The following is a 25,772-nucleotide window of genomic DNA, read 5'->3' on the forward strand; positions in this document are numbered from 1 at the left end:
ACCCTAGTCCGATCGATTTCGATGCATTATCACTTTCTTTTAACAGTTTCTTATAGGACCCTTATCAGTCTATTATCAGTCCAATCTCAATATTTCATCCATTAAAAATTATTAAACTTAATCAATTTTGTATTTATTTCAATCTAAACGGTCAGTCTAATCGATTTTGGTCTCGCGATTTCTGAAAAACAAAACCAATACCAAACTGATAAGAAGCTTCGGTTTACTCAATCAGATGTAGTCCAACTATTTCACGTTTAAATTTCATGGTTTAAAACACAATGTAGCCCAACTATTTCATGTTTAGACTTCATAAAATTTAGAAAGAGACTTGTTCTAAGGTTTAAAACACAATGAAGCCCAACTATTTCATGTTTAGACTTCATGGTTTGAATTCTAAAGTTTAACATTTAGAAAGATTCAAGTCTCATTGACTTGTTCCAGTGAAATCGCCATAGAAATACAATGCAGTTATTTTTTAAATTCGAGTTCATCCAGTTTGGAGGAAATGGACCTTTCAAATTCTCAAATGCTCATATTTGTATATTAGGAAGAGCCATAACCCATTCCTTCAAATGCCCTCAAATGTCTACGAAGTTTATTATTGGGGAAAGAGAATGCCACCTGGTCACGTGCAATGTACGGCCCCTGTGCCCAGACAAAGACCATACAAAATGACCACAACCACCCTAAGGATTTCGGCCTTTCCATGCATTCACAGTCTTGTGTCTAGGAGGGGGCCGAGTGCCACATGCAACCAAGTAGCATTATTATTAGATTGTCCAAATTACACCTCTATAGGTATCTTTAAAACTTATAACCTCCTTTTAATTACCCTTGGCCTTATTCTATTTTTTCTATTTTAAAGTCCGGTGAAAATGGGGTTCTCAAAATAATTTATATGTAGCTTATAATTATGTCATTATCAAAAGTTATCTCATATCAAAAAATAATCAAAAGATATCATTGTCTTTGCACATTTTTTGAGTACACATGAAAGGATTGCCCCACAATGAGAAAAAAAATATGCTTTAGTGAAAGTTCTTTATTAATATTATTATTGTTAATATTTTCATTATTAATACTATCATTACCACTATTAATGATAATAACTGACTCTCATTTCTCTAAATTCTTATCCAAGGAAGGTTTTAAATTTTGAATTTGACTGACTCCAATCCCGATTAACCCCAATTCTGAGCTACGTAGATTGAGCCTGATCGAGTTTGACTGGTTCTGGTTATATTTGAATAAGAATCAAATCAGAATCAATGGAGGTTCATCCCATAACCGACTCCCAAGTTTTTAAACCTATAGTACCCAAGAAGAGAGAAACTGAAAAACAAGTTCATGTAAAAGAAAAACCAATATATTACAACATAAGGACTGAGACTGTTGCCCACACCTTCCAGGCTGCCAGCCACCACAGTATACTTACTACCTGGGTTAAATCCTAGCCCTCCAACCAAAACAAACAATAAATAAAAGAAAGGTATGAATGAATAAACTGAAAACCTCAAGAAATGGATGTGACGCGGACTGAGTGATCAGCTGATCCAGTCAAGTAGATAGGCAAGGTTGGGTGCCAATCAACTGTTGTTATAGCTCCTGTGTGCGGAAGCGTTCTCAACCCGCTCGTATGATGACCTTGAACCTGAAACAAATTTTGTCTGATCAGAACATAGTATATTAAGGGTGGGACGGCCATGTGCAAGTGTTCAAGACCCACTATTGCAAGCCAAAGGTCAATAATTGTCAATCCATGGCCACCAATTAGATCACATTGTCCTAAAAGTAGCAAGAAAGATCAAAGATGACTCCCAAAAAAAAAAAATCATTCAAGGAGGTTCACCTGATATATCGGCGATCTAACTGAATTGGAAGTTACCAAAAGTCTCCTCCCAGTCGCATCTAATGCCATTTCATGCCTGCAAATTTCTGCACTCTCATGGTTGAAGAACCTATAAACAAAAAGCACAAATGCTTGAAGATCCTTTCAAACAAGAAGCACAAATACCTAGGCGCTGCTGGTTATAGGTCCAACAAATAGCAGAGTAGTTCAGCTAGACAGGGTTTGTGTAAGAAAACCACCTCATTTTCCAACAGAAATACAAACAGAGGTCATGGGATTTCAACAATATAAATGTGTTAGGTGAGCAAAAGGTTCAATGCAGCATGAAGAACATACTGCATTTAACCATTGATAGCTACAACCTGGTCTACAAATACATAATTATTATTACGAAGTTAAAGATCTTAGTTCTTGCAATGGGGAAACAAAATCAGTTCAAGAACTGCCACGTGGTGGGCATACCTGCTGCAATCTCTAGACCAAAGAATTCGACCTTGGTTATGCAAGCTCCACTCAAATATCTACAAGCAACGCCTGGAAATTAGCTTCTCCACATCCATTGTAATGGGAAAGGACTATCTAGCAGCAACATACTTGGCCAAAATACATAATCTGATTAAAGAACATGCCGAGTCCTATGTACGGTGGTATAACCCCAAACCAGATATCATAGAGAGAAGGGTACTAACATAAACAAGAATCTAGACAAAAGGGTACTCACTTTTCCATCAGAACCCAAGCTGAAAATGCTTGTCTCATCAGGCCCAAAAAGAACAGAGCTTACTGCAGAGTCATGGGCAGGCCACCCTGTAATCTGTAGGCCGGCTGACATGTCTTTTATTTATTAAGGATAGCAGACACATAAGCCAAAATCCATGTCTATATGACTATATGTACATCCAAGTGGAGAATATATGAAATCATCATCAGACTCAACGGAAGGATACCAAACATGTGAATCATCCCATCAGTTGCAGAAGCTGCCAAAATCTTCCCATTGTGATTGAAACAAACAGAAGTAATTGCTGGTGGATCATTACCGAGAGGGAGGACTGTCTTCATGAAAAGACAATTTTCACAGGGTTAGCAGTAGAATTCAGAACATACCACCAATATGAAGTTCTAAGACAAGCATATACATACCGTAGCCTTCCATGTCTTCATGTTCCAGACAGTTAATGAAGCAAACCCCATTTGGTCAATAAAACTTGAGCCATGCCTGCAAGGACAATGTCAACATATGAATCTCTTCCAACCAAAAGAAGGAAGAAAAGAAATATTTGTTTGCAAGAATTTTCTGTGCACGGCTGATCAAGTTTACCTAATTTGAACTACCATCTGTAACTACAGAATGGATTGACCAATGTCATCAAACATTATTTTAATCTCATAGTAACAGTTCTCCTTGCCAATTCATCAGCATGTTAAGATTTGTAATTCCTAAGTATGTCAGATATGGATTAACACCTTGTTAATTCCACAGCCAATCCAATTAATTTAGCATATATTGCTTTACTACATAAAATATAGAGAAACTACTAATTGGCACATGATCAATTTTTGTTTGTAATGGCAGTGATATATCAGATTGACTTGATTTTACCTAAGAGATCTCCTTGGTCAGTCCCATTACAGGGTAATGCAGAAAACCAACTAGCATCACAGCCAAAACTTCCCATTCATGGGTAGTAGGTAGCACATATGGCAATCAGATTAGATTTTCCAGTACAAAATTTAGAAGCTTGTCAGTTTACAATTCTTCACAACAATAAGGAATAAATCAATATTTACTTAGCAAACCACTGAAGCACAGATCCAGTAGTTCAAATGTTTTCAAATAAAAGGCTTGGATGCAAAAGAAAGTACCCTCTGGATGCTGCTGCAGAGACAAAAATTGGTTCCACAGGGCTGCACTTCAGATCCAAGACTCTGCACAACCAAAAATATGTGAAGACCAAGTTGAAAGATGAAAGTAATGGTTGATAAAGTGCAATAATGACCTTGGATATTTTTCAGTAGTACTGAGATCACAAACAACCCTTTTTGCATCAACATTCCACGCTTTAATGCCCCCATCAGCTGTGCCTATGAGCAACTATTGTCAAGAAGAACGATGAAACTAGGAAAACATGAATTTTGAACCTCCAAAACTGCTGGAGAACCATCTACAAATAAAACCAAAATTCAGGTAAGCACTATGCCATATTCCATTTCACATACCAAGCGGTCAGATTTGCACTCCCAGTCCAGCGACATAATCTCTGCCCCACAATATATAGTTGCATTTCTAGATGTTGAGGTCGAAGAGTCATACGTCCATATCCTTCATTAAAACATGTAATATGCAAAATGAGTTTGTGAATCGCTTTGCAACATTTAATCATGTGCAAGACAAGACAATCAAAAAACCCTAGGCTAAATATCATCAAGCTATAGGCCTCCACAATCAGATATTGCCACTGCTTGGATTAGATCTTATAAAATACTAAATCATTCACATGCATTTACCACAATTATATATTGCCACTTCTTAGATTGGATCTTATAAAAAACTAAACCATTCACATGCTGTTTTCCGTCAAATTCCTTCATCAACTTTGAACAGTATATAAATTCATGACCAGTGGTCCCATGGCAGTAGATTGCTGAGATTGTTAAGATCAATGGAGATCACTTGGATGGGTGCAATAAATGAGAGGCCACATATACAATAATAAAATACAGTGAGCTCTGGGCTATACACAATCTAATTCCACACTAATCACCTGACTGTGCCATCCAGAGAAGCACTTGCAATATTGTTCCCGGTAGCAGAGAAGCGGCACCTACTAATTGGACTGGTGTGGCCTAAGAATGTTTCCTGTAATACATGGTATTTAGAAACTTAATTGTTAAACTGGAAACAAAATAAATTGCATGAAGTTTGAGGTAAACAGAACATGATTTATAAGACGAGAAGAGAGACACCACGTGCATACATAAAATATTTGACAGGTCATCAGAAAATGGAAAGAAATGTCAAATCAAACTAGATTAAGAATTTTACCTGGAACTCAACTTTCACTTCTGGAAATTCTTCTTCGATCCGCACTTCTCCACCATTTGCTGTGGCATCATGCTCAATTGTTATCAATTATGCTCATGTTTGTGTATGTAGGAAAAATAAAAATAGTAAAATAAAATCTTTCCATTTGATGAATGAAAAATGGATGGGAAATTAAGCAAAAAGATTGTATAATATCTGTGTTCTTTGGGCAGGAAAAAAGAAAACCTAAATACTCAAGTCTAAGTAAAGAAAATCTTTCCCTGATTCCTTTCATTATCAACCCCCCTCCCCCACACACTAAACTAACCTCCTATGTTTAGGGGTTAGATGGAGAGTACAAGTAGAGAAATAGTTAGAACCTGTATAAAGGGCACCTTGGAATATTTGAAGTCCTTCCTTAGCTCCACCCTCTCCAACAGGAAGCTTTGTAGTACTCGAACCATGTTCTTGCTTGGGAAAGGCCAGTCTTGATGATAATGTAGTGGGGCTAGTAGCATCCCAATCCCGAACCCCAGCTTCAGTTTCTCCTTGATGGTCAGTAGTAAAAGTATCTTTACATTCATCAAGACCACCAGACGGAAGTTTAACTTCTTCATTTGCATCCTTAACCGGAGTCTCAGATATCGGATGTGGAGCGAAATTCTTTTGGATCATGCCTCTTTCTGTTGCTGATGGAGCCATACTAAGTGGAGAAGTAAGTCAGTAAGAACAGTTTACAATCAGATAATTGCACAAAGTAAATTATTATACTCTTTAAGTAAACTCTTTTAAAACAACCTTACCTTCTTAGCAGGCATAGCTGAGCATCCTTATCCTCTAATAGAGCCTGAAGCTGTGACAACTTATCATTGAGTTGTCTAATGTCTTTCTTTAGACGCTTGATTGTGTTCTTCTCAGTACTGATCTTTAATAGGGTAGGGATACGTGGATTGGTCAAGGAAGTGTTCTGGGAATCTTATATGCAATCATTTTGATTACGCACACACACATAGGTTTTACCCCTTAATTAGTCTCATAAGATGCATACATGTTGACCGGTTGGATTAAACCATTTTAAATAATAAACTGTTTACTCTGGTCTAGAAAAAACAGGAGTTAATATAAAAATAACACAAGAACATGACTCCTTCTCTATTGGCATCCCTTCCCTTAAATACATCGCTAATTCTTTATAAGTCTAATAAAATAATATATACACAATGACCAATTTGAAAATAAACTCCCCCCCCCCCAGAGAGAGAGAGAGAGAGAAAGGATTGAAGAAGAAAGAAAGAAACATAAATTATAGCTTCATAAAAAGATCTGTTACAAAGCCGAAGAATGATAAATCCATAAATCCAAAAGTCTAAGGGCTGTTTTGGTATTATTTCTATTTCAATTTCATGGGATCATAAATTGAATTATGGTGTTTGGTATATTTTTTCACCTTATTTAAGAGAAATTGAAATCAGTTTCATTTGAAATAGTGAAATAGCTGAGGACCTGTTTCAATATTGAAATTGAAATCAATCTCAAGTCTACATGGATCCTTTCTTGGGCTTGACTCTTTCCTCTTACTCTCATTTTTTCATTTTCCATTTGTCACTTTTCATATCTCATTTCTTCATTTTTATTCTTCATTCCTCTTACTTTACTTTCACTTTGTGAGGACCTCAATTATCCCTACCTTGTTTTTGAAAGGATCCATGTAGCCGACCCCATTTAGTTGGGATAAGGCTGAGTTGTTGTTGTTGAATCAATTTCAAGTCTATTATGTGCTCTTTAATGAGCATGTGTTAATAACAAGGGTAAATGTGTCATTTGACATGTTTAGAAAAAAATGAAAGCAAAATCACTTTATTTCATCACCATCACCACCACTCTCTCTGAAAGAAATATAGAGAATCTATTCTCAGAAATTGAACAACCAAAACAATTTCAATTTCTTGACCAAAAATCTATTTTTTTACTATTTCATGAGAGCAATCCGAAATTGAAATCGAAATCATACCAAATCAGCCCTAATAACCTTCGACTCAGGAAATGAAAGACTATCAATAAAAGAATAACACTTCCCCAAATGACAGTACACAAATAATAAAATCTTAAGTTCATGAATTAAGTGTGTTTTTATCATGTAATCCCAAATACATTCAGACTGCTTAATAAATAAATAAATTAAATATAAACCAGCACAATTAAAAGAATACTTAAAAAATAAAACAGAATTTTCTGTTAAAGGATATGAGTACCATTGAAGATTTCGCTCAAGAAATTTCTGAATGAAAGATGTAAGGTATCCAACCACTCTCTTGAAAAGTAAACACAAAATTGAGGATCTAAATTCGGGTTCTTTAGATATGGAATAGCTGCATACAAATCCATGAATAAATTGAGGTAGGCGGTCAAATTCAAGGGATCATAAACAGAAGGATAGGGCAAAGGAAAACAAAAAAGACGAAGAGAGGACCCACCGAACCATGGCATCCAGTCCGGGCTGCTTTGTAGCAAAACATTGCCATAAGTCCCAAAAAATTCTGTAAGTTTATCTTTCCTTCCAAACTGTACAGCATGGACAATATAGTAACGTAAAATTGAGACCTCCAACTTTGATAAGGTGGCAATAAGAACCATCTCAGTAGATGAAAGGCATTGCTTGAAAAAATTCAGCAGACCAACTAGTTTTTCGGCCTGGAATTTGGGCACGTATACTGAGAAAATTAACTCTAGAATCCTATCCACTTGAAATCCTTTGCCAATGTCAGTGGACAATTCAGACTCCAAAGCTTGCAAAGTACTTGTAAACCCTCGGAAGACAAGAAACTCCCTCACAAGCTCCTCTGCATACTGCATGTTCTCCATCTTGTGCTGTGAGCCATGCAAACCCATGAGATAAGTTCAAGCTTCATAAAGTGAGCTACTTATGTGAGCCCCATTGGCACATGTCTTCAATTGTACAATCCAACATTTGATATGTTTAAGAGAAATACATCTATGGAATCTTCAACTATAGGTATCACTAGCCGTATCTACATTTTCTTCTTTTCCCTCCAATATACCCATTCAAGTATAATGGAATGGCAGTAAACTGTGGCAAAAGGTTCTTCTGACTGACAGTCAAGGAAGCTTTTATTTTACAGGCCACCTAGTTGTGCCACACGGAAGGGTAATATGGTGATTTTGACCATTTTGATGGATAGCTAACACGCTGGATTTGCCACGACAAATTTCAGAGTGAAATTCAAACATATTCACCCCCAACCAATCTATTGGCATATATCTTGCACTTTCAGTGGTCAATTTGTTTTCAACCACTTTTTTAAAAAAAATACTTTTTAATATATTCTCACAACTTTCTTTAGCCATGTGACCAGCTTTGTTAATTTTGAAACTTGACATGTGAGCAGGGGATATTGTGCCCTACCTGTCCACAAAATTTGTGTCTGCCACACGGCAGATATTAGGGTCATAAAGGAAAGCCTCTCTAAGTGGGTCATATAGGAAAAATCCCTTTTTAAACAAATCAAGGTCTGCATGTATATGCATCAAATACAATAACTGCATGCATGTTTTATTTTCATTATTACTTTTCTTCATGGTTTTAAATGACTGTATCATAATCCATTTCCACAAACATAGAAGATTATATACTTTGAAATGAAAATGGTACAAGGCAGTAAGATTTTTTATTTTTTAACCTTCTCGTAAAACAACCTTTATTTCAGAAATAAAAATTGTCTTTGATTCAACTCAAAAATTCCTTGTCCGGAAGATTTAGCATTGGAAACACAAGTCCTGTTTGTTCTATTAGCCTCCCCAGCAGTGACCAAATAATTGCCTAGGTTCATTCTGGACAATTTAGTTGCAGCTTGAAACATTAATTCCCATAATTCAAGGGAACTTATACGAGGTAGACAGAATTTGGGCAGAGATTTGGCAGCAGATGATTGCTAGATTGAGGGAACCTGGAATTTCGAGTAGAATAGCTATGAAGAAAGTTCAGATCCAACATACATTTGCAAAGAATTAGGGATGTAAACGGATCGGATTCAGCTCGAATAGTGCTATATCCGCATCCGCATCCGTATCCGATTAGCTTTCGGATGGATTCGGATAGTGATACGGACACGGATACGGATTTGATATTTTATCCGTTTACATGTAAATATAGCTTTTCGGATAGCTATAGCCTATCCGTATTCGTATCCGTTTAGCTTTCGGACGGATTTGGATAGTGCTAAACAGATACGGACACAGATACAGAAACGGATTTCGGCTATTCATTTACATCCCTACAAAGAATGGGATACGAAAAGAAATGGTGTAACTGGATGGAATTATGGCAGCAGAATGCTCCTATCATATAGATCATTAGATCCTCAGCTGGAACTTTTAAGGGTTATAGAAGTATGGGAGCCCCATCTTCCCTCTTTAGTTTAGTAGGAGAAGATCCTAGCAGGATGCTTGCACGAGGTCAAAAGAGATTCTACATTTGATTCTCAGTTGTTGACTTTTAATTTTATTTTAAATCAAACATTGAGAGTTTTTATTTGTCTTTAGGTGCTGTAAGGCAATATCCCGCTTGTGGTTAAATTTAAGGAAAAGTGAGGTTTTTGGTGGAAGATGAGAATGCTTTACTAATCCATTTGAATTGCAACAAAGGCTAGCTGCCTTACTCCTATCACGTCTCCTGCTGAGACCCAAATAAAGGTCTAAAGTTACTTGCAAATCTATTCTAGAGAGAATGGAGAGAGGCCTAACCTCATGGGACAAACATACCTGTCTAAGGAAGTGCGATAAATCTTGTAAAGGCCACTTTGGCATTTCATAGTGCAAAAAGAATTTCTTATGGTATGCTGACCATATGATGGTCTGGCATCCAGTCTTTGAGAGAGGCTAACAAAGACCTCTTAGGCAGGTGGCTGATGCCTAATGGCACAGAAAGTAATAGCCTATGAAAGGAAGTGACTGCCAAGAAGGTCAACAGCAAGAGTCATTATGATGGCAAGGATATGAAAAATCAGTTTTAGAGCTGCAGTCAGGATGTGCATTCAAAAATAATATCCAGATTTTCTTGAAAGGTATTAAGCTGGAAAGGATAAGCGCTAAGCTTTTAGCTTTTGGCACATAAATTGTGTCACCTCAAGTTCTTGAAAGAATGTATACTCTGAACTCTACAATACGGTTTTTTTTTTCTTTCTGGGAAAGCTGGTTAAGATAAGAACTTGGGTATCAGCTTTTAAGATTTTGACAGATATATATGATGTCATCGAACCATATATAATCCAAACTCCACACTATAGTATAGGATAATGTGAACCCATTTCTAACAGACTGAATTGGTTTCAAAGACAATGAAATATAATTATACGATAGGGAAATAAAGAATTGGAACTTTATGAACCCATTTCCACATCCCAGTTCACACGATGTTGACGGTGAGAATACAATTTTATCGCAAGAAGGGGGTGAAAGCAATCAAGTTTTTGTAAGGGGTCAAACTTCTCATTTTACTTTGAACTCTGCCAACAGATTTCTACACAGCAATGATGCCCCACAGACACTAAGAACGTATCAACGGGGAGAAATGTATATAAACAAACTGCAATTTTACCTCAAAACGTAAGACCTAGGGTTTACAGAACTTGAATTTCAATCAACGACACTAATAACATAAGAACAGAGAGAAATATATACAAACAACTGCAATTTTACCTCAAAACGTCAGCGAAGAATTGGAGCGGGAGATTTCCTTCGTTCGGCAGTACATCAAAGGAAGTCTAGTCAAATACGTATTTGTTAGAAAGCTAGCTTAACCATTCTCTGCATTTTTTCGCTAATACAAGCGACTACCATACGCATCCATAATTCCAAAGGGAGCGAAGATAATTGAAAAATGATGATTCTCCTGATCGAGCAAAAGCGCGAATTCAGGAAAACAGTACATGAAGGTCGTCTACCGAGGTAGTTGATGCGTTGCCACTTTCCAGCGCAAGTATTCGCAGTCCCAATCTTCAGTTCTCACCTATGCTTCTTCCGCTCCCAGGTCCTCGGTCCTCTCTCATAAGGTCATACGACTCAACCCCGCTAATTTCCGAGTCCAGCGCACGTTCACGTACGTGATCGTACGAGAACGGCTCACAGCCGTCAAGATGGAATCACCCCATGTGAGCCGTTCTCGTACACTCACGTACGTGAACATGAGCCCAACTCCTAATTTCCCAAACCAAAACTGATAAGGATAAAACCAAGGTACAAAAACCTAGAATCGGCGTCTGGACCCGGATCGGTCTAGACCGATTCCGAAGCGGTCCAGAACAAATAGAAATCGGCTAACACCCCCAACCCCCAAAAATAAAGCCCTAGTTTGGGGGTATTAAATTCCTTTTAGTCGAATTTAATATTTGGTTTGAACAGATGTTCAATCCAATTCCTTGGGCTCATTCCAACATTTTGTTAAACTTTTTTAATTACATATAGGGATGTTGGATTGATCTGATAATTTGATTATAGCTGAATATATTCTCTTAATTTGAGCCCCAAGAGAACTACTCCTTTGCCATGGCCCATGACTCAGAACACAAGGGCTAAGGGTGTTAATCGATTGGTTCGGTCAGGGTAAATCGGTTGTGGTATGTTCTTAGGCCAACCTAAAATTAAAACCGTTAAGGAAGTTTTTGTTAATGTCGATTTTAGTCCAGTTTTATCCTTCTCTTTTTTCTTTTTCTTTTTTTTTTTATCGGTTTGCATTTGGGCTACTATCTGGTTCAGTCTGGTCCAAATTGCAGTTATACATGTATATATAAAGAAATCAACGGGTTTTTTCTTCATTTACATGTAGGATTAATATCATCGAGTCCCTGTTTTTAATCTGGTTCAATCCATTTTTCGATTTTGATCGATGTATACGGTCAATCTGATTTGGTTTCGGTTTCTACCGGTGCCATAAAAACAAACTCAAAACACAACCAATAAAAATTGGGTTCAATTCGATCTAGGCTGAACCGGTCACTTTGGTCAGTTCAACCAAGGAAGGGTGTACACTAGCACGGAACACACTCTTTGCCAATACTGAGAGGTTTCAAGAATGGTCTGTCAATCCAAACCATTCTTGAAATTGTCAACTCACCCTTCCATGCAGGACAAATGGTCATCAAGCGAGCCCTTTCCAATCAAAGCCATCTAGAAAGATTGCCCCTTTTCAATAATCATGAACTTACATATAGTTTATGGAGAGGTTTTTGTACACGGCCATGTATGGTACACGGTTGTGCTTTCAACCATTAGATAGGCATGACCGTGTAGAGTACATGGTTTCTAATCTCCATCCAACGGTTGATGACACGGTCGTGCATCATACACAGCCGTGTACGAAACCTTTTGCCATAGTTTATTAACTGAAGAATTTATCAGCACCCTACATTTTTTTTTTTTGGGGGGGGGGGGGGGGAGGGTGGGGTGGGGGGAGGCTGACAGAGTTACAAATGCTCGAATAGCCACTCTTTTACCAATGTAAATGTAAAACTGTAGCTTTTGATCCAGTAATTTAGTCATCACTTGGAATCCATCCACAACACCTGCTATACATGAACCCAAAAATTACAGAACCAAATGTTACCACAATTTTGAGAGAGAGAGAGAGAGAGAGATTCCAAAAAAGAGGAAAAGCCCATCTGTTAGGTTAATTCAGTCAAGATCATGATCATCTGGGCGGAGCTACTTATTTTAGACAATCCTGAACCGCAGGAGTAAACTTCCTTGTACATTGTTTACTTATGCCAGCGAGTTCACCATAACTAGAGTAGAGGACCACCTGAATTTAATGATATTCAGACAATGGCCCACCGGTGAAATGCTCCACCAATCACAAACATATAGATACCACCAATTAATTAGTCGAAAGAAATGCCCAACATATGTGAAATTACACAGGGTAGAATGGCCAACATACAACGCTACAGCTTTGTTGATTTGTGTTTGGTGAAGAACGCTGATAGCATGCTTTTGCTGCGAATGGGGGGACGTACAATGTCACGCCGTCCCAGGTTGTCAAAAGACCTGAATGCTGTCAACTGTTTGGATACTTCCAAAGAATCCTGAAGAGATCACAAACCAGAAGAAAGATAAGTTCCAGTCCATCTCATTCCAGTATATGTTTACAAAGGATCAGTTGATGAAGCAGCAGCATTTAATAACACGATATGGAAACTTCATGACTTTAGCTCATACATCCACCAGAGCATGTATGGCAATCTATGATATTATGAAACAACCCAAATTATTCTTTAACATTAATTCAAAGGTCTCCCATGCCAACGAGCTAATCAATGGCACAATCCCCCCCCCCCCCCACAACAGATACAAGTGTTGCAGAGTTTTCATTTAGGATAGAATTTCATTTTCTAGTCTGACCAATATATAATCAACATTAATTGTGTAAACTCTTTTAAACACATAAAGAGAAAGGCCTGAACAATTTATGTCCTGAGACATGAGACATACCCTGATTCATGGATGGATTTTAAATTTAAATCCCAGAACAAAGATAGACCCTCTATTCTTCAGTTCTATGTCATTCGGATGCATCCAAATTAACACAATAATATAACTCAAATGTTTCAAAGTTCTTTGTTTCCAAAAATCACCAACATATAATCAACATTAGTGTTATAAACTCCATTAAATTTTCCTGCAAGAAGGCCTGAATTTTTCCTGTATTGAGACAATGCCATGCTTCATGAATCAATTTTTAATTTTAAACTCTCAGAGGTTAGATCGTACCTCAGATAAATGTCATAGGGATGTATTCAAATTCTCACACATATCTACTTAAAATGGTTTACCACAAGGATATCATCCATATACAGTAAAAGGGAAAGGGGGGGGGGGGGAGGGGAGTAAAAGAAAATGAAATCCTCAAGTCTTAAGATGCTGATGCCGTGAATGAGTGTCAGACTTGAATATAAACAGTAAAAACATAATGAATCTGCAAATCCAAATCCTTGAGCATTAATACTTCCCTCTTCCATGTTAGTGTCAAATAAAGGTATACAAACTGTCAAAAACGCTGCCCTTACAAACAAAGCAGCATGTTTATCATATTTCAGAAATGTAATGAGCTTGTTATGTGAGGCTTCTGTATGTTGAGATATTACATTCCACATTGTTTGGTCAGAAGAGTATCCAAATTATATTTCTGAATTGGGGATGTTGACGTAACACCAAAAACTTCAAACAGAATGCAAACTTAACTGGGAGGAGCTCCAAAGTAAAACCCCTGTTTACTCTAGCACGATTACCCACTTACAAAGCAGGTAAGAATTAACTAACAAAGTACAGTGGTGGTCTTCGCCCCCACTTGACTTGAAAGTAATACATACTTGAATTGGAGGCATATTAATGTAGAGCAGGATCACAAAGGACCTAGCCCCAGGCAGGATCTTCTTGAATAAATTTTATTGCTGATTTGATCTTCAAATACTAGGCAACAATTGAAGAACTTATAGCAGATCACACAATGAAATTGATTGAAATAGAAACAAAGAAGAAAATAGAAAAGGAGAGGATTGGATTGAGTATCCTACTCTCTCCGGGATCTCTGCATCAATTCTCCCCTGCTTGAAAAAAAAAAGTGTCCACAAGTTTGACAGAGATGCTCCATCGAACCAACAAAAACCTGCCACATCATCAGATCAGGCTGCCTCCCACAGCAGTTGAATTCCACAACAATATTGGGCTGGTTTTGGGGCCTTGTTCCTGCGGCTACACATGGAACTTTGATCTACATCACATACGGTGCCTGTTATTTATGACTTCTCAATCCTAGAGGAACTGATTTTCTAAGTTAGCACTTTCATTCTTTCCTGCTCTTTCCTCAACAAGACATTGAAGTATGGAATGTCATTAAAACAAAGAGGTTGAGGTTCCTTAGAAGGCCAGGTTTAAAAGAGGGACTCACAAAATGAGTCTAGTGAGCCAGCTAGAAGGTCACAGGCATTGCTGACTCGCTGAACCACTTACTGGAAGCCACCAAGGCAGAATGGGGAATACATTTTATTCTCAAACCTAAGAGAAACAACTAGGGTTTAAACAATCTGAGATGCACTTGGCTTAGCAAAGCTTCATCAAACTAGGAATAGGCTCAATTTCACTTGGATTTATGATAAATCTGGGGTGCTGAGCTTTTTAAAAGTTTTTCAGGGCTCAGCCTAGGACGTGCTTAGCCCAGCTTGGTTAGGGCTCACTCTCCAAGATTAGCATTGGCGTGGTTCTTTAACATTGAGAAGGGTCAGCTCAGTCATTGCTCACTTTAAGCTCATTTTTCCAGCCTATGGGTAGAATCAGAGTATCAGGAAAAGCTCCAAAGTTCTGGAGTGCCTTTCGATCATGTACAAATGTGTTACGTCTTCAACACATACTATTATATTAATATACGTCTTCAACACGTACTATTATATTAGTATTCTTTTTTCTTTCACTAGAGTGCACACCCAAATCCCTGTGTAAATATCTGTAAGAATAATCTACAATGGTTGCTACTGCTTCTCTATAATAGTAGAGATTTCAATCAGGTGAGGTGTATCAAGGGTAATGACAGAAGAGTGTTGGTAAGGGATGAGGACATTGTGAAGAGATGGGATGAGTATATTTGTGCCCTACTAAATGCAAATAGGTCGAGTAGAAATGACCCAGACGATTACATTATTCAACAAGACACCACAAGTCACAAATATGTACGAAAGAAGCCTTAAGAAAGATGAAAAAGGCAAGACACCAGGCCCTGATGAGATTCCAATAGAAATATGAAAAACCCTAAGAGGTTGTGGGGAATATTAATTAACCAAACTGTTTAACAGGATTATGAACACAAGGAAGATGTCAGATGAATGGAGGAGAAGCATCGTAGTCCCAATCTACAATAATAAAGGCGATATCTAAAGCTACAATAACTATAGAAGCATAAAGCTAATGAGTCACACTATGAAACTTTGAGAAGAGAGACTCATATTTGGGTAGATCCATGACAGAAGCTATCTACTTATTGAGGAAGCTCATGGAATAGAGATAGCAAGAAGGATCTCCATATGGTTTATTGACCTGGAAAAAGCCTATGATCGAGTCCCTAGAGATTTAATCTAGCATGTTTTAATGAAGAGAGGGGTGTCGAGTAAATATGTGGATGTAATTACAGATATGTATGAGGGCATGGTGACTAGTGTGAGGTCTGTGGGAGATCAGGGCAAGACATTCCCAATTACGATTGGGTTACATCAAGGATCAGCCTTACGCCTTTATTTATTTGCGCTTATCATGGACGACCTAACCAAAAGCATTCAAGACGAGGTCCCGTGGTGCATGCTCTTCGCTGATGATATTGTTTTGGTGGATGAGACAAAAGCAGGGATTAATACTAACCTAGAGCGATGGAGATCAACCTAGGAAACAAGAGGCTTTAAGATTACTAGAACGAAGACATAGTATATAATGTGCAATTTTAGTCATACTATGATGGATGCTGACATGAAGCAAATTGAGGAAAGAGAGATACCACAAAGTGACTATTTTAGATATTTGGGCTTCTGGGGTCAATCATAAATAAAGACGGTGACAGAGGATGATGTTTCACAAAGAATTAAGGTGGGATGGATGAAGTGGAGAGGTGTGGCCTGAGTGCTGTGTAACCGACGTATTCTTTTAAAGCTTAAAGGAAAGTTCTATAGGACTGTTGTACGACCAGCCATGATGTATGGGGCAGAATGTTGGGCAATTAAAAAGTATCATATTGAGAAGTTATGTGTAGCAGAGATGAGGATGTCAAGATGGATGTGCAGAAAAACTAGGAAGGACAAAGTAAGGAATGATAATATTAGAGCTGACTTGGGAGTTGTCTCGATCAATGATAAGCTCTGAGAGAGCCGTTTGAGGTGGTACAGTCATGTTCAACAAAGGCCTAGGGACGCCCTAATAAGGAGGAATGATTTGATCCCGATTGAAAGAGCTAAAAGAGCTAGGGGCAAGCCTAAAATGACAATAGGAGAAGTTTTGAGGAAGGTCATGCATAGTCTAGGTCTTGTACCAAGTATGTCCTCAGATAGAGCCTACTGGAGGGCAAGGATCCATGTAACCCCATTTAGCTGAGATTCTCCTGACTTGTTGGGTTGTGCCTCTTTCCTCTTACTTTCATCTTTCATTTGTCTTTTACCATTTCTCATTTCTCATCTTATTTCCCTCCCTCTTTTCCCATCTCTCCATTCCCCTTTTTTTTTGTTTAGACCTCTTTTTTCCCTACTTTGTGTTGTTAGGATCCATGCAGCCAACCCCATTAAGTTGGGATAAGGCTGAGTTTGCTGTCATTGTTGGTTGTTACTGCTTCTCCAAATGATCATTGATCAGATATTTCCACTATGACTCTAAGATTCCCATCTATTATGTCGAGGCTATCCGTAATGCAAAGCTCAATAGCCATCTACAGTCGAGGCATTTTCTGCAGTTGATCTGTCATAAGCCATCAACTAGAACGCATAACGTGAAATAATTCATCCAACAAAACCTACCAAAAGAGAATTCACCCAAAAGAAATTCTTCAACCTAGGGTACCTTAGCAGTCTTCATACCAATAGGCATCCTATTTGTCAAGTCTTTATTATTAATGCTAGGAGATAAAAAGTGCAGTTATATCTCCTTAGGCTTTTATCCTCACTGCTACTTAATCTGTTATCTACAAGTAGGAACAGTGGTAGAGGTTGGATTAAAATAAGGACGGACTTGAAGGTTGATAAATGCCATTGATACTTAATTCTCACTCAGAGACAGGATTGAACCTGCTAAGGAGGCAAATAGTAATCCTCCAAATCCTGTAATTCAAATAAAGGTCTTTTGGAAGATAAGTTCAGGATTATATAAGCCAATCAATTGCTTGCCTGGTACCTAGCGTAATGGTTGCTTATGATTAGACACATGTCACGGACATGCCAGCACAGAAAAATAAATGAAGAACATTATAGGTCAAAATGATAGATCCTTCCACCACCTTATGTTGAACAAGGAGGCATACAGTTTGAAGAATATAGGGAAATATTTGTTTCTGTTAATTTTAACATTACCCTTCGTGTGACACCAAATGTTTGCAGAACTGCACTAGAAGCAGGAGATCCACTAGCTGTCTGAAGATGAGGGGCTGAGGATTTTAATGAGACAGCTTCATCAGAATCTACAGGAATAGAGAACAAAGAAAATAATATTAATAGCTTCATAATGGAGAAAATATCTTCAAGAGCACAAACAGTTGGACAGAGAACACTAGATTATCTACATTCTACCATGTGTGTGAATAGCTAAATTACACATACCCAACAGTTGGAAGACTCCCAGAGTTGTCCCAGTAGCTTTTGGGTCTTTAATGCTGCATCACAGAAGAACTTCAGAGATATGCTAGAAGCAACTTCATTAAGACTTTAAAACCTATGCAATTCCATGTTTTTTTATTTATTCTTCCAATAGGCATGAATGAAGGTTTCATAAGCCTTACCCCATCAATGCATTTTGAGTCCCATTCAAGGTAGAATCTGTTTCTGAGGCTAAATGCCAGGAAAGAGTTTTTGATGCAGGGGTGCCTAAATGGTACAGATCAAGATATTATGCCCATTATTAATTTACATAAAAGAAACGGAGAAAAAATTAGGTGTGGCACAACTGACAGAAGCATCTACCTGAAGGATTAATACGAGGCCTTGCTCCTAGAATATGCTTTTGCCTGGCATCTGTCTGTATCTGTGGACTAAACTGCACTTTCTTGTTGATTGATTCTAGGAGTGGGCAAAAACAAGTTATTGTTTACTGCAATGACAACTTGCAGAGGAATAATATAAAGTTCTAAACATACTTGGTAAAATATAATGTTTGTGATGCCTTCGGATGAATGTCAACAACTGCTGCTGCTTGAGACCTTCTTTATCCGTGTAAATTTGGCAAGTAAGAATTTTCTAATTTGAACATGTGAAGTCAAATTAAGCTTTGATCAATGGATTGATTTAACAGAATAACAGCTCCACCAAGTGCAATGCAAAGATGATACCTGATTCAGACATGAAAGCTTTTGGTCCAAAGTTGAAACATCTGATACTTGTTGCTCAAAGATATCATTCAATTTGTAAGCAACCGTGCCAAGGTGATCAACAGCATTTACTAGGGCTCGTACTGCATAATCCTTCAGGTTGTCAAGGACCCTGATAGAATGATGCATAACAATATTAGAATTAGAAAGCATTCACAAGGATCCCAGCAACATAGTTACCCTGCATGTGTGCTGACAGTTGATATGTGATTCTGAAACAGTGGTTATAAATCAAAACTATCTAGACTTATTTATAAATAGTCATTGGTTGGAATTTAACTGACAAAATTACCGTAAATTTAGCATAAATAATCCAACTACAATGGGATTTTTAAACAAGATTGATTAACCAACACAAATAGTACACTCTAGGGAGATGATGCTCAAAATGTTAATTTTACTTGTTAGGTGAGTTCATAATCCTTTTTTACATTACTGAAATTGGGCTAGACTATTTTACCAATCTGTTTTTGAAATAAATTAAATCTTGTTTTGAAGAAGTATTTTTTAAACTTTTCCCAGTCAAGCAGTGATTGTTCAAACATTCAACAGCATCTTTAATGATTGTACAGTTGTTCTATATCCATAGCAGCCAGATGGGTCAACCTAAAATTTTGACTTAGCCAAGAAAATATCTTAATAACTTCTTGCAATGTGACAAGATCAACAACCCTTTTCCATATCTAATCTACGGTTAAAAAAAAGGGCATACCCAGTGCACGAGGTTCCCATCACTGCGGAATCTGGTGAGGGTCATAATTTACACACCCTTACCCGAGCTTTCGCAGAGAGTCTGTTTCCAGACTTGAACCCGTGACCACTTGGTCACAATGGAGCAACCTTTACCATTGCACCAAGGCCCGTCCTCAATTGAACTTAAACACAAATTGTCTAAATTAGTCTGTTCATTAAGCTGTCTCAAATACATTTTGGGATGAATTGAAAGTCTTTGATTCTAGCCCACCCAGGTTCCCTCATCCCTGGCTACAAACAAGGGAACCATTTTAAACATTTTAAGGTAATCAAAGAATTGGAGAGGGTTCTCTGAGCAAGCAGCATAGGGGACAGCACAGGGGAGTGCACCAATGAGGTTCGATGGAATGTATCGTACATAGGAGGGCAGCATGGTCATTTCAAGTGTGGAGGAGAGAGACAGAGAGGGAGAGTGCTGTGTACTCCTCCCCTAATGGCTCAGAGACATTTTCCCTAAAAGAATAGTTAGTTTTTATCTGAAGTAGGCATTTCCATTAGCTGAATGGATCCCTCTTCAGCCGTTTAAACTGCTGATAGACGATTGAAGATTTCATCCATGGCCAAAATAATTACCTTTCCCTTTCCTTACAATCTTGAAGAAACTGATTAACGTAAACAATATATCCTTTCACAAGTAAATGGTATGACAAGTATCCTTACATTTGTTTTTGCTCACTATGAAGATAAGATTTTTCACAATATTCAGCAGCAGAATAAAGTTGTGGCCGTAAGGTCTTTAATTCCTGAAACAACCAATAGCAAGAGAATCATGCCAAAACTCCAAAAATAAAACATGTAATTCGATGAGTGAAGCATGAGCATGTCGGGCAGATGTATGAAGAATCATAAACGGCATTGACTTATGTGACTAGGTAATGGAATCTGACATAGTTGTCAAGGCATTGGTGTCCAGGCATCTTGGAAGCCTAGGGAGGCGCCTTGCTGGTGTCATCTTGTGTCTGGACCCCCTCCAACAACTTGGGTTGCCTAGGCTCCGTGACAACTATGGAATTTGAGCTATTAATGGGTTTGATGTATGTCTTTCGAATACATATACCAGTTGAAGCTAAGGTAAAATACTTCAATTTTTAGCAGAACTTGGAAATTTTCATTAAACAGTAAAAAATGGTATGGACCCATGAAGTATATGCATCATAAAAAAATTCAAAAAAAGAGTACATTTCTAATTAAAAAGAATGGAGCTAAAGTCATTCCTGGAAGAATCACAGTCAACTCCTTCAAAATCCTTTAAATTCAACACCCACTTCACTGACATAGACCCAACATCTTTCACCATTCTATGAGACCACCTTCTCCGAACTTCAATGGTCACCCAGTTCCTCTGTTTTCAAATCCCCCAGCAAATTGCATAGAGAAATTTAAGATAATTTGACCTGAACCCATTTCAAATTTTCAGTCGATAATGTTTAATTACATATAAAGTGTTTCCCATGAACTCAATCAAGATGATAATTTGACCAGGTCAATTTTAGTACCCATATGGCAGCTGAAAGATGAGGATTAATTGCATTGTTCCACACATTACAGCACATTTTTTTTTTCCCCTTCATAATGACTTTCATTTTTGTGTAATATCAAATAAGCCTTTGTGTGATATTGCAGTCAAATGCTTTTTTAGTCAAACTGCAGTTGGGACGATTCAGATCCAAGCCTGAGCAATGTTTCCCCTGTTCCATCAGACCAGGCAGTTGAACAGCAGTAGGACCTTTCAGATTTCAGATCAAGGGCCAGAATTATAAGTCCTAGGCCAAGACAACCCTTTGCCCCAACAATGTTGACTGGTGAATGGATTTCTAATTAGAATAGTCAAATCACTTGGACAGTCTGGTCAGACTGTTCAGCCTTGAGCCAGCATTGTACAACGAGGGCCAAAAAGTTGAAGGTGTAGCAAGACTCAAATTAAGGACCTCTCTTGAGGAGCAACACCCCAACCACTGGCATTTCATACGTATGACTCAACTGACCCCATTTAGTTGGGATAAGGCTGAGTTGTTGCTGTTGTTGTTGTTGAACCATTCAGACTTATATACCAACAACCATAGATAGTAGATACTGAACAGTTCAGCTTGGTTTGACAATTAATCACAAATTTGGGTAGCAATGACAAAGATCAGCAGCCAAAGACCTTCACAAAGAGCAAGAAAAAGAACAATCAGGTCTGGGCCCAATGCTGGGGCATACATGGGGCATCTCTGGTTTTTGTGGACCACTTTCTTCTCTAAAGCATTAAAAAATATTGCAGATGGTTAAAGGAGTTTCACTGGATTTTATTTCTGGAAATATTCAGTTTCTCCACTTCTGAGGCTGCAATAAAAGGGATGGCAATTCGACACAACCATCAAAACAACATACAAGACATAGAAAGAGGGTTTGAGTTGATCACAATGTATCCACTGACTCATATTGGTACCGGCCACCTGACTGATATGGTACGGATATCCATTTTCTGGGTGAAAAATGGCTTTTGATCCAGTATCGGCATCGGTATCGCCGGCAAGCAATACCAGTGCTGATATCCTGAACTACATCCATGTAGCTGATGGAATTTTGACAAGGTAGAAATTTGGCACAAGAAGGCAAGATGCAGTTAAAAATTAGGTGTATGAAATTCGTTCTTATGTTTCCACATCAAAGTGAAGTATTGCACTTAACCCCCTTTTCTTTCATTTAAATCCTATTGGGGTTCCAAAAATCCTTTTTTGTAGGCTTGGAGGGGAAGATGTATCGCCTTACTATGTAACAGTTACATATGACGTAAAGATTAATACTTGACAAAAGTCTTGGAAATTCAATTCTTTTTATCTAATTTGAAGTGAAGTCTTTGAAATTCAATTCTATTTATCTAATTTGAATTGAATATTCAATTTTAAATTGAATTGAAAAATTCAAATCCTACTTTAATAACCTGAAATTTGCTTCTGTGTTCATAGATACGAACAATGTTGTGTTCAAATAATTAATAGTGAGTTCAAGATTTGATCAACTCCTTTTACCAACCTATTTTTATGAGTTCCCACAACAGAACTCATCAAGTCAAAATGGATCCCATAAAATTGAAATCTATAACCTAACTGGAGTTCAATCACAGTATTTAAGTTCTAGAACCAAATACACGTTGTAATTCAAATTATCAGTAGAAATCTCTTACGGAGCTGCTGCTCAAGTGAACAAAGAAACTACCTCTATAATTAATAAGTTTATAATGTATAGTGAGTTTGACACTTTAGTTTCTACTCCCAATCATATGCCCACCCCCGTCCTTTCCGGGTGGAAGTAAACTCTGCTTTCTCAATAAAAAGAAATAAAAGAAAAGAAAGAATACTGGAGTGGAAAAAAGCACAACCAATCCATGCAAGTCGCAAGGGATATAAGGAAGAACAATGAAATCGAGATGTTTGAAGGCAAAATGGAGATGAAAAAACATGACAGAACTGAAAGCGTGTTCGTTAAATATACGGGCAAATCAACAAAAACCACTTTCAAAATGCAGATTGTACTTCAAAATAATTCACTAGTGCAAAGCAACTCCGCAAAGCGCTCAGTATTGCTTAAACAAATGGAAATACGATAGAATTTGAAGAAAGATGTAGGAAAAAAATCACTAAGACTTCCAGAAACACAAAATGCCAGCTTAAAAAAAAATCCAAAATCTAAGTAAACAGAGAAATGAGATATCAACCCCAACGAAACCAAAACAAACAATTCCATATTTCCAATGCTGGGGAAAACAAATAGACTAAAAAGATCTAACAAAAGTCTGTCGAGGCACAAGGGAGAGAGAAATAAGAGGAACAAACCAACGAAGAAAGAAAACCAGATCTAGGACCAAGTAGAGCACGAGTCTAACCTGCAGAGCCTTGACGAAGCTCATGCTTCTCTCCGTGGAGACCTCGTCGAAAGTCATGGCTGGATTTTTCGGCTGCAATTGCTGCATTTCAACAACATCCGTCGATTGGATTTACAGAGAATCGGTGAAATAAGTAAAGATTGTAGAATAATTACAAAGGAAGCAAACGGAATACTAATAATGATAAATTAATGGTTAGATTTGCGTTAGGTTTTGGTGGGAGAGCTACAGTGCAGAGTGAGAGAGAGAGTGAGTACAGTCGAAGCAATGCCGGGAATTGCGTCAATTGTATTTATTGCAAGTGGAAAACGACGGGAGAAGGGAGAATTTAATGGATGGTTAATTCAAGGTTGTTGGGTGTCTTTATGCTGACTCCCGAGACTCTCTTTGGTATCGGTATTGGTATCAGTATCAGTATTCGTATCTGTTTTGATCAATATTCACAAAATCATATTCAAATCGATGAATTTTTATCTTTTGTTGTCTGCTGACGGTCAGTGGACAGCGAACAGCAGGGTGCTGTCCCCTCACATGGGGGCGAAATGATCATATGACCTCCCCTCGAGCAATGTGTTCAGGCAAGGAGGTTAAATGGTCATTTCACCCCCATGTGAAGGGATAGCACCCTGTTGTCCGGTCAGTGGACAGCAGAGGATAATGATTCTAAATTGATACTGATCGATCGGATTGGATTGGACCGTTTTATCTTTCAAAGTATTGATACCTTGATTTTTTTAGAATTTACTCTCCTTGTATCGATACCACCGTTCTGATATCAGTATGTTACCAGTATTAGGTACCGACGATATTGATATATTTCGCTAAGTACAATATCGATTCCTTGAACCATGTTGAGAGTTGATGCTAAAGTCCAAATTGTAGAGAGACTCCGAAAAAACAACAGGTTGAATAAAGACCGCATGATGATGGTCGGAATGTTGTGTGATTGACGTATTCTTTGCCAAAATGAATCATATTTCGGCTATTACCGTCTCTATTACTATGTTATACACATGAATACCCCCCGTTAGCCAGCTTCCGTAGCAAGTTTTATTTGTTCTTCTCCGTCTTGGGTTGTGGGGATTACTTCCTAGCCCCAATGGAGAAACTAAAAGGAAAATTTTTAAGACAGTCATACAACTAGCTATAATATATAGTGCGAAATGTTGGACAATTAAGAAGCATTATATAGATAAATTCAATGTAGTTGAAATGAGAATGTTAAGATGAACATGTAGCAAAAATTAGAAAAGATAAAATAAAGAATAATCAAATTAGCATTGATTTTGGAGCGATACATGATAAACTACAAGAAATTTGTTTGAAGTTACATGGTTATGTTCAATAGAGGCATTTAGAGACTCCAATGTGGAGGAATGATTTGATTCAAATTGAAAGAGCTAAAAGATCCAAGGACATACGTAAGATGACTCTAAGAGAACTGGTGAGTAAAGATAGGCATAGTTTTTTTTTTTCTTTTTCATAAAAGGAGAGACATGCATAGCTTAGGCTTTATATCAAGTATGATCTCAAATAGAGCTTGATTGGAGGGTAATGAACCATGTAGTTGATCCCATTTAGTTGAGATAAGACTGAATTATTGTTGTTGTGTTTTTCTACCATTCCCTGCATTTTTTTTTTCTTGTTTCTGATCGCATATGAGTGAGCATATTTTTATTTATTAAGATCAGATAGGGTATCAACCAACCCCAAAAGTGATTCCAATATGTATCGGCCCATATCAATCATATCAGACGTTTTTCCATAAAGATATTAATACCAACATGAATTTTGATCATTTTACCCTCTATATATGTTGTAACATCGATCAAATATTGGTATTGGTGGCTACCAATACTGATACAGATCGACTGATACAACCAATCCGAATTCAATTCCTAAAACCCCATGTGAGGCCCATTGTGTTTTGGTAATGGCCGTGTATGGCTGTGCATAAAGGTGGTCCATACTCCAAAGCCCATCCTGCCATGAAGAATTTAGCTCGCCTCCAGCAAGCCCAGCACGCCCAGGGTGCTGCCAGCCGTTGGCCTGTGTCGCACACATCCCTAGGCATGTGCCGAGATGTGTGCGACACAGCTTAACCGTTGGATGCCCCTTGGCAGCACCTTGAGCACTGAGCTCCCTGGAGACGATCCTGATC

General features: G+C 37.9%; 2 protein-coding genes across 6 annotated transcripts; both read right to left on the reverse strand.

Moving 5' to 3' along the window:
* Positions 1-1,429: 1,429 nt before the first annotated feature.
* On the reverse strand, positions 1,430-10,921 carry LOC122664550 (WD repeat-containing protein 91 homolog). 5 transcript variants are annotated; one of them, XM_043860410.1, is made up of 16 exons: positions 10,593-10,921; positions 7,352-7,745; positions 7,124-7,246; positions 5,681-5,822; positions 5,258-5,580; positions 4,899-4,957; positions 4,618-4,712; positions 4,073-4,175; positions 3,853-3,947; positions 3,719-3,781; positions 2,996-3,071; positions 2,800-2,908; positions 2,574-2,686; positions 2,315-2,373; positions 1,853-1,961; positions 1,430-1,654 (listed from the first exon to the last, which is right to left on the reverse strand). In XM_043860410.1, the coding sequence occupies exons 2-16, from the start codon at positions 7,737-7,739 to the stop codon at positions 1,517-1,519; spliced, it is 1,995 nt and encodes a 664-aa protein (XP_043716345.1). In that variant the 5' UTR covers positions 7,740-7,745; positions 10,593-10,921; the 3' UTR covers positions 1,430-1,516. The 5 variants fall into 5 exon arrangements, with proteins under 5 accessions (XP_043716345.1, XP_043716346.1, XP_043716344.1 ...); XM_043860411.1 differs by having other exon boundaries at positions 5,273-5,580; positions 7,352-7,753; XM_043860409.1 differs by having other exon boundaries at positions 1,853-1,965; positions 2,319-2,373; positions 7,352-7,753.
* Positions 10,922-12,387: 1,466 nt separating this feature from the next.
* LOC122664934 (protein ABIL1-like) lies at positions 12,388-23,884 on the reverse strand. The gene is made up of 9 exons (XM_043860974.1): positions 23,612-23,884; positions 20,404-20,486; positions 18,952-19,102; positions 18,760-18,859; positions 18,587-18,682; positions 18,406-18,490; positions 18,227-18,279; positions 17,981-18,087; positions 12,388-12,973 (listed from the first exon to the last, which is right to left on the reverse strand). The coding sequence occupies exons 1-9, from the start codon at positions 23,696-23,698 to the stop codon at positions 12,833-12,835; spliced, it is 903 nt and encodes a 300-aa protein (XP_043716909.1). The 5' UTR covers positions 23,699-23,884; the 3' UTR covers positions 12,388-12,832.
* Positions 23,885-25,772: the final 1,888 nt, after the last annotated feature.

This window comes from Telopea speciosissima, chromosome 6 (assembly GCF_018873765.1).
Source record: "Telopea speciosissima isolate NSW1024214 ecotype Mountain lineage chromosome 6, Tspe_v1, whole genome shotgun sequence".
NCBI classification, from domain to species: Eukaryota; Viridiplantae; Streptophyta; class Magnoliopsida; order Proteales; family Proteaceae; genus Telopea; species Telopea speciosissima.

Coding starts and splice junctions, on each gene's coding strand:
- LOC122664550 (XM_043860410.1), bottom strand. CDS start 7,739: ATGGAGAACATGCAGTATGCAGAGGAGCTTGTGAGGGAGTTTCTTGTC. Junction 3,948..4,072: donor AGTGCAAATCTGACCGCTTG/GTATGTGAAATG, acceptor TCTTGACAATAG/TTGCTCATAGGCACAGCTGA. Junction 3,782..3,852: donor ACTACTGAAAAATATCCAAG/GTCATTATTGCA, acceptor TTGGTTGTGCAG/AGTCTTGGATCTGAAGTGCA.
- LOC122664934 (XM_043860974.1), bottom strand. CDS start 23,698: ATGCAGCAATTGCAGCCGAAAAATCCAGCCATGACTTTCGACGAGGTC. Junction 18,683..18,759: donor CAAACATTATATTTTACCAA/GTATGTTTAGAA, acceptor GCCCACTCCTAG/AATCAATCAACAAGAAAGTG. Junction 18,088..18,226: donor GGGAGTCTTCCAACTGTTGG/GTATGTGTAATT, acceptor CTATTCCTGTAG/ATTCTGATGAAGCTGTCTCA.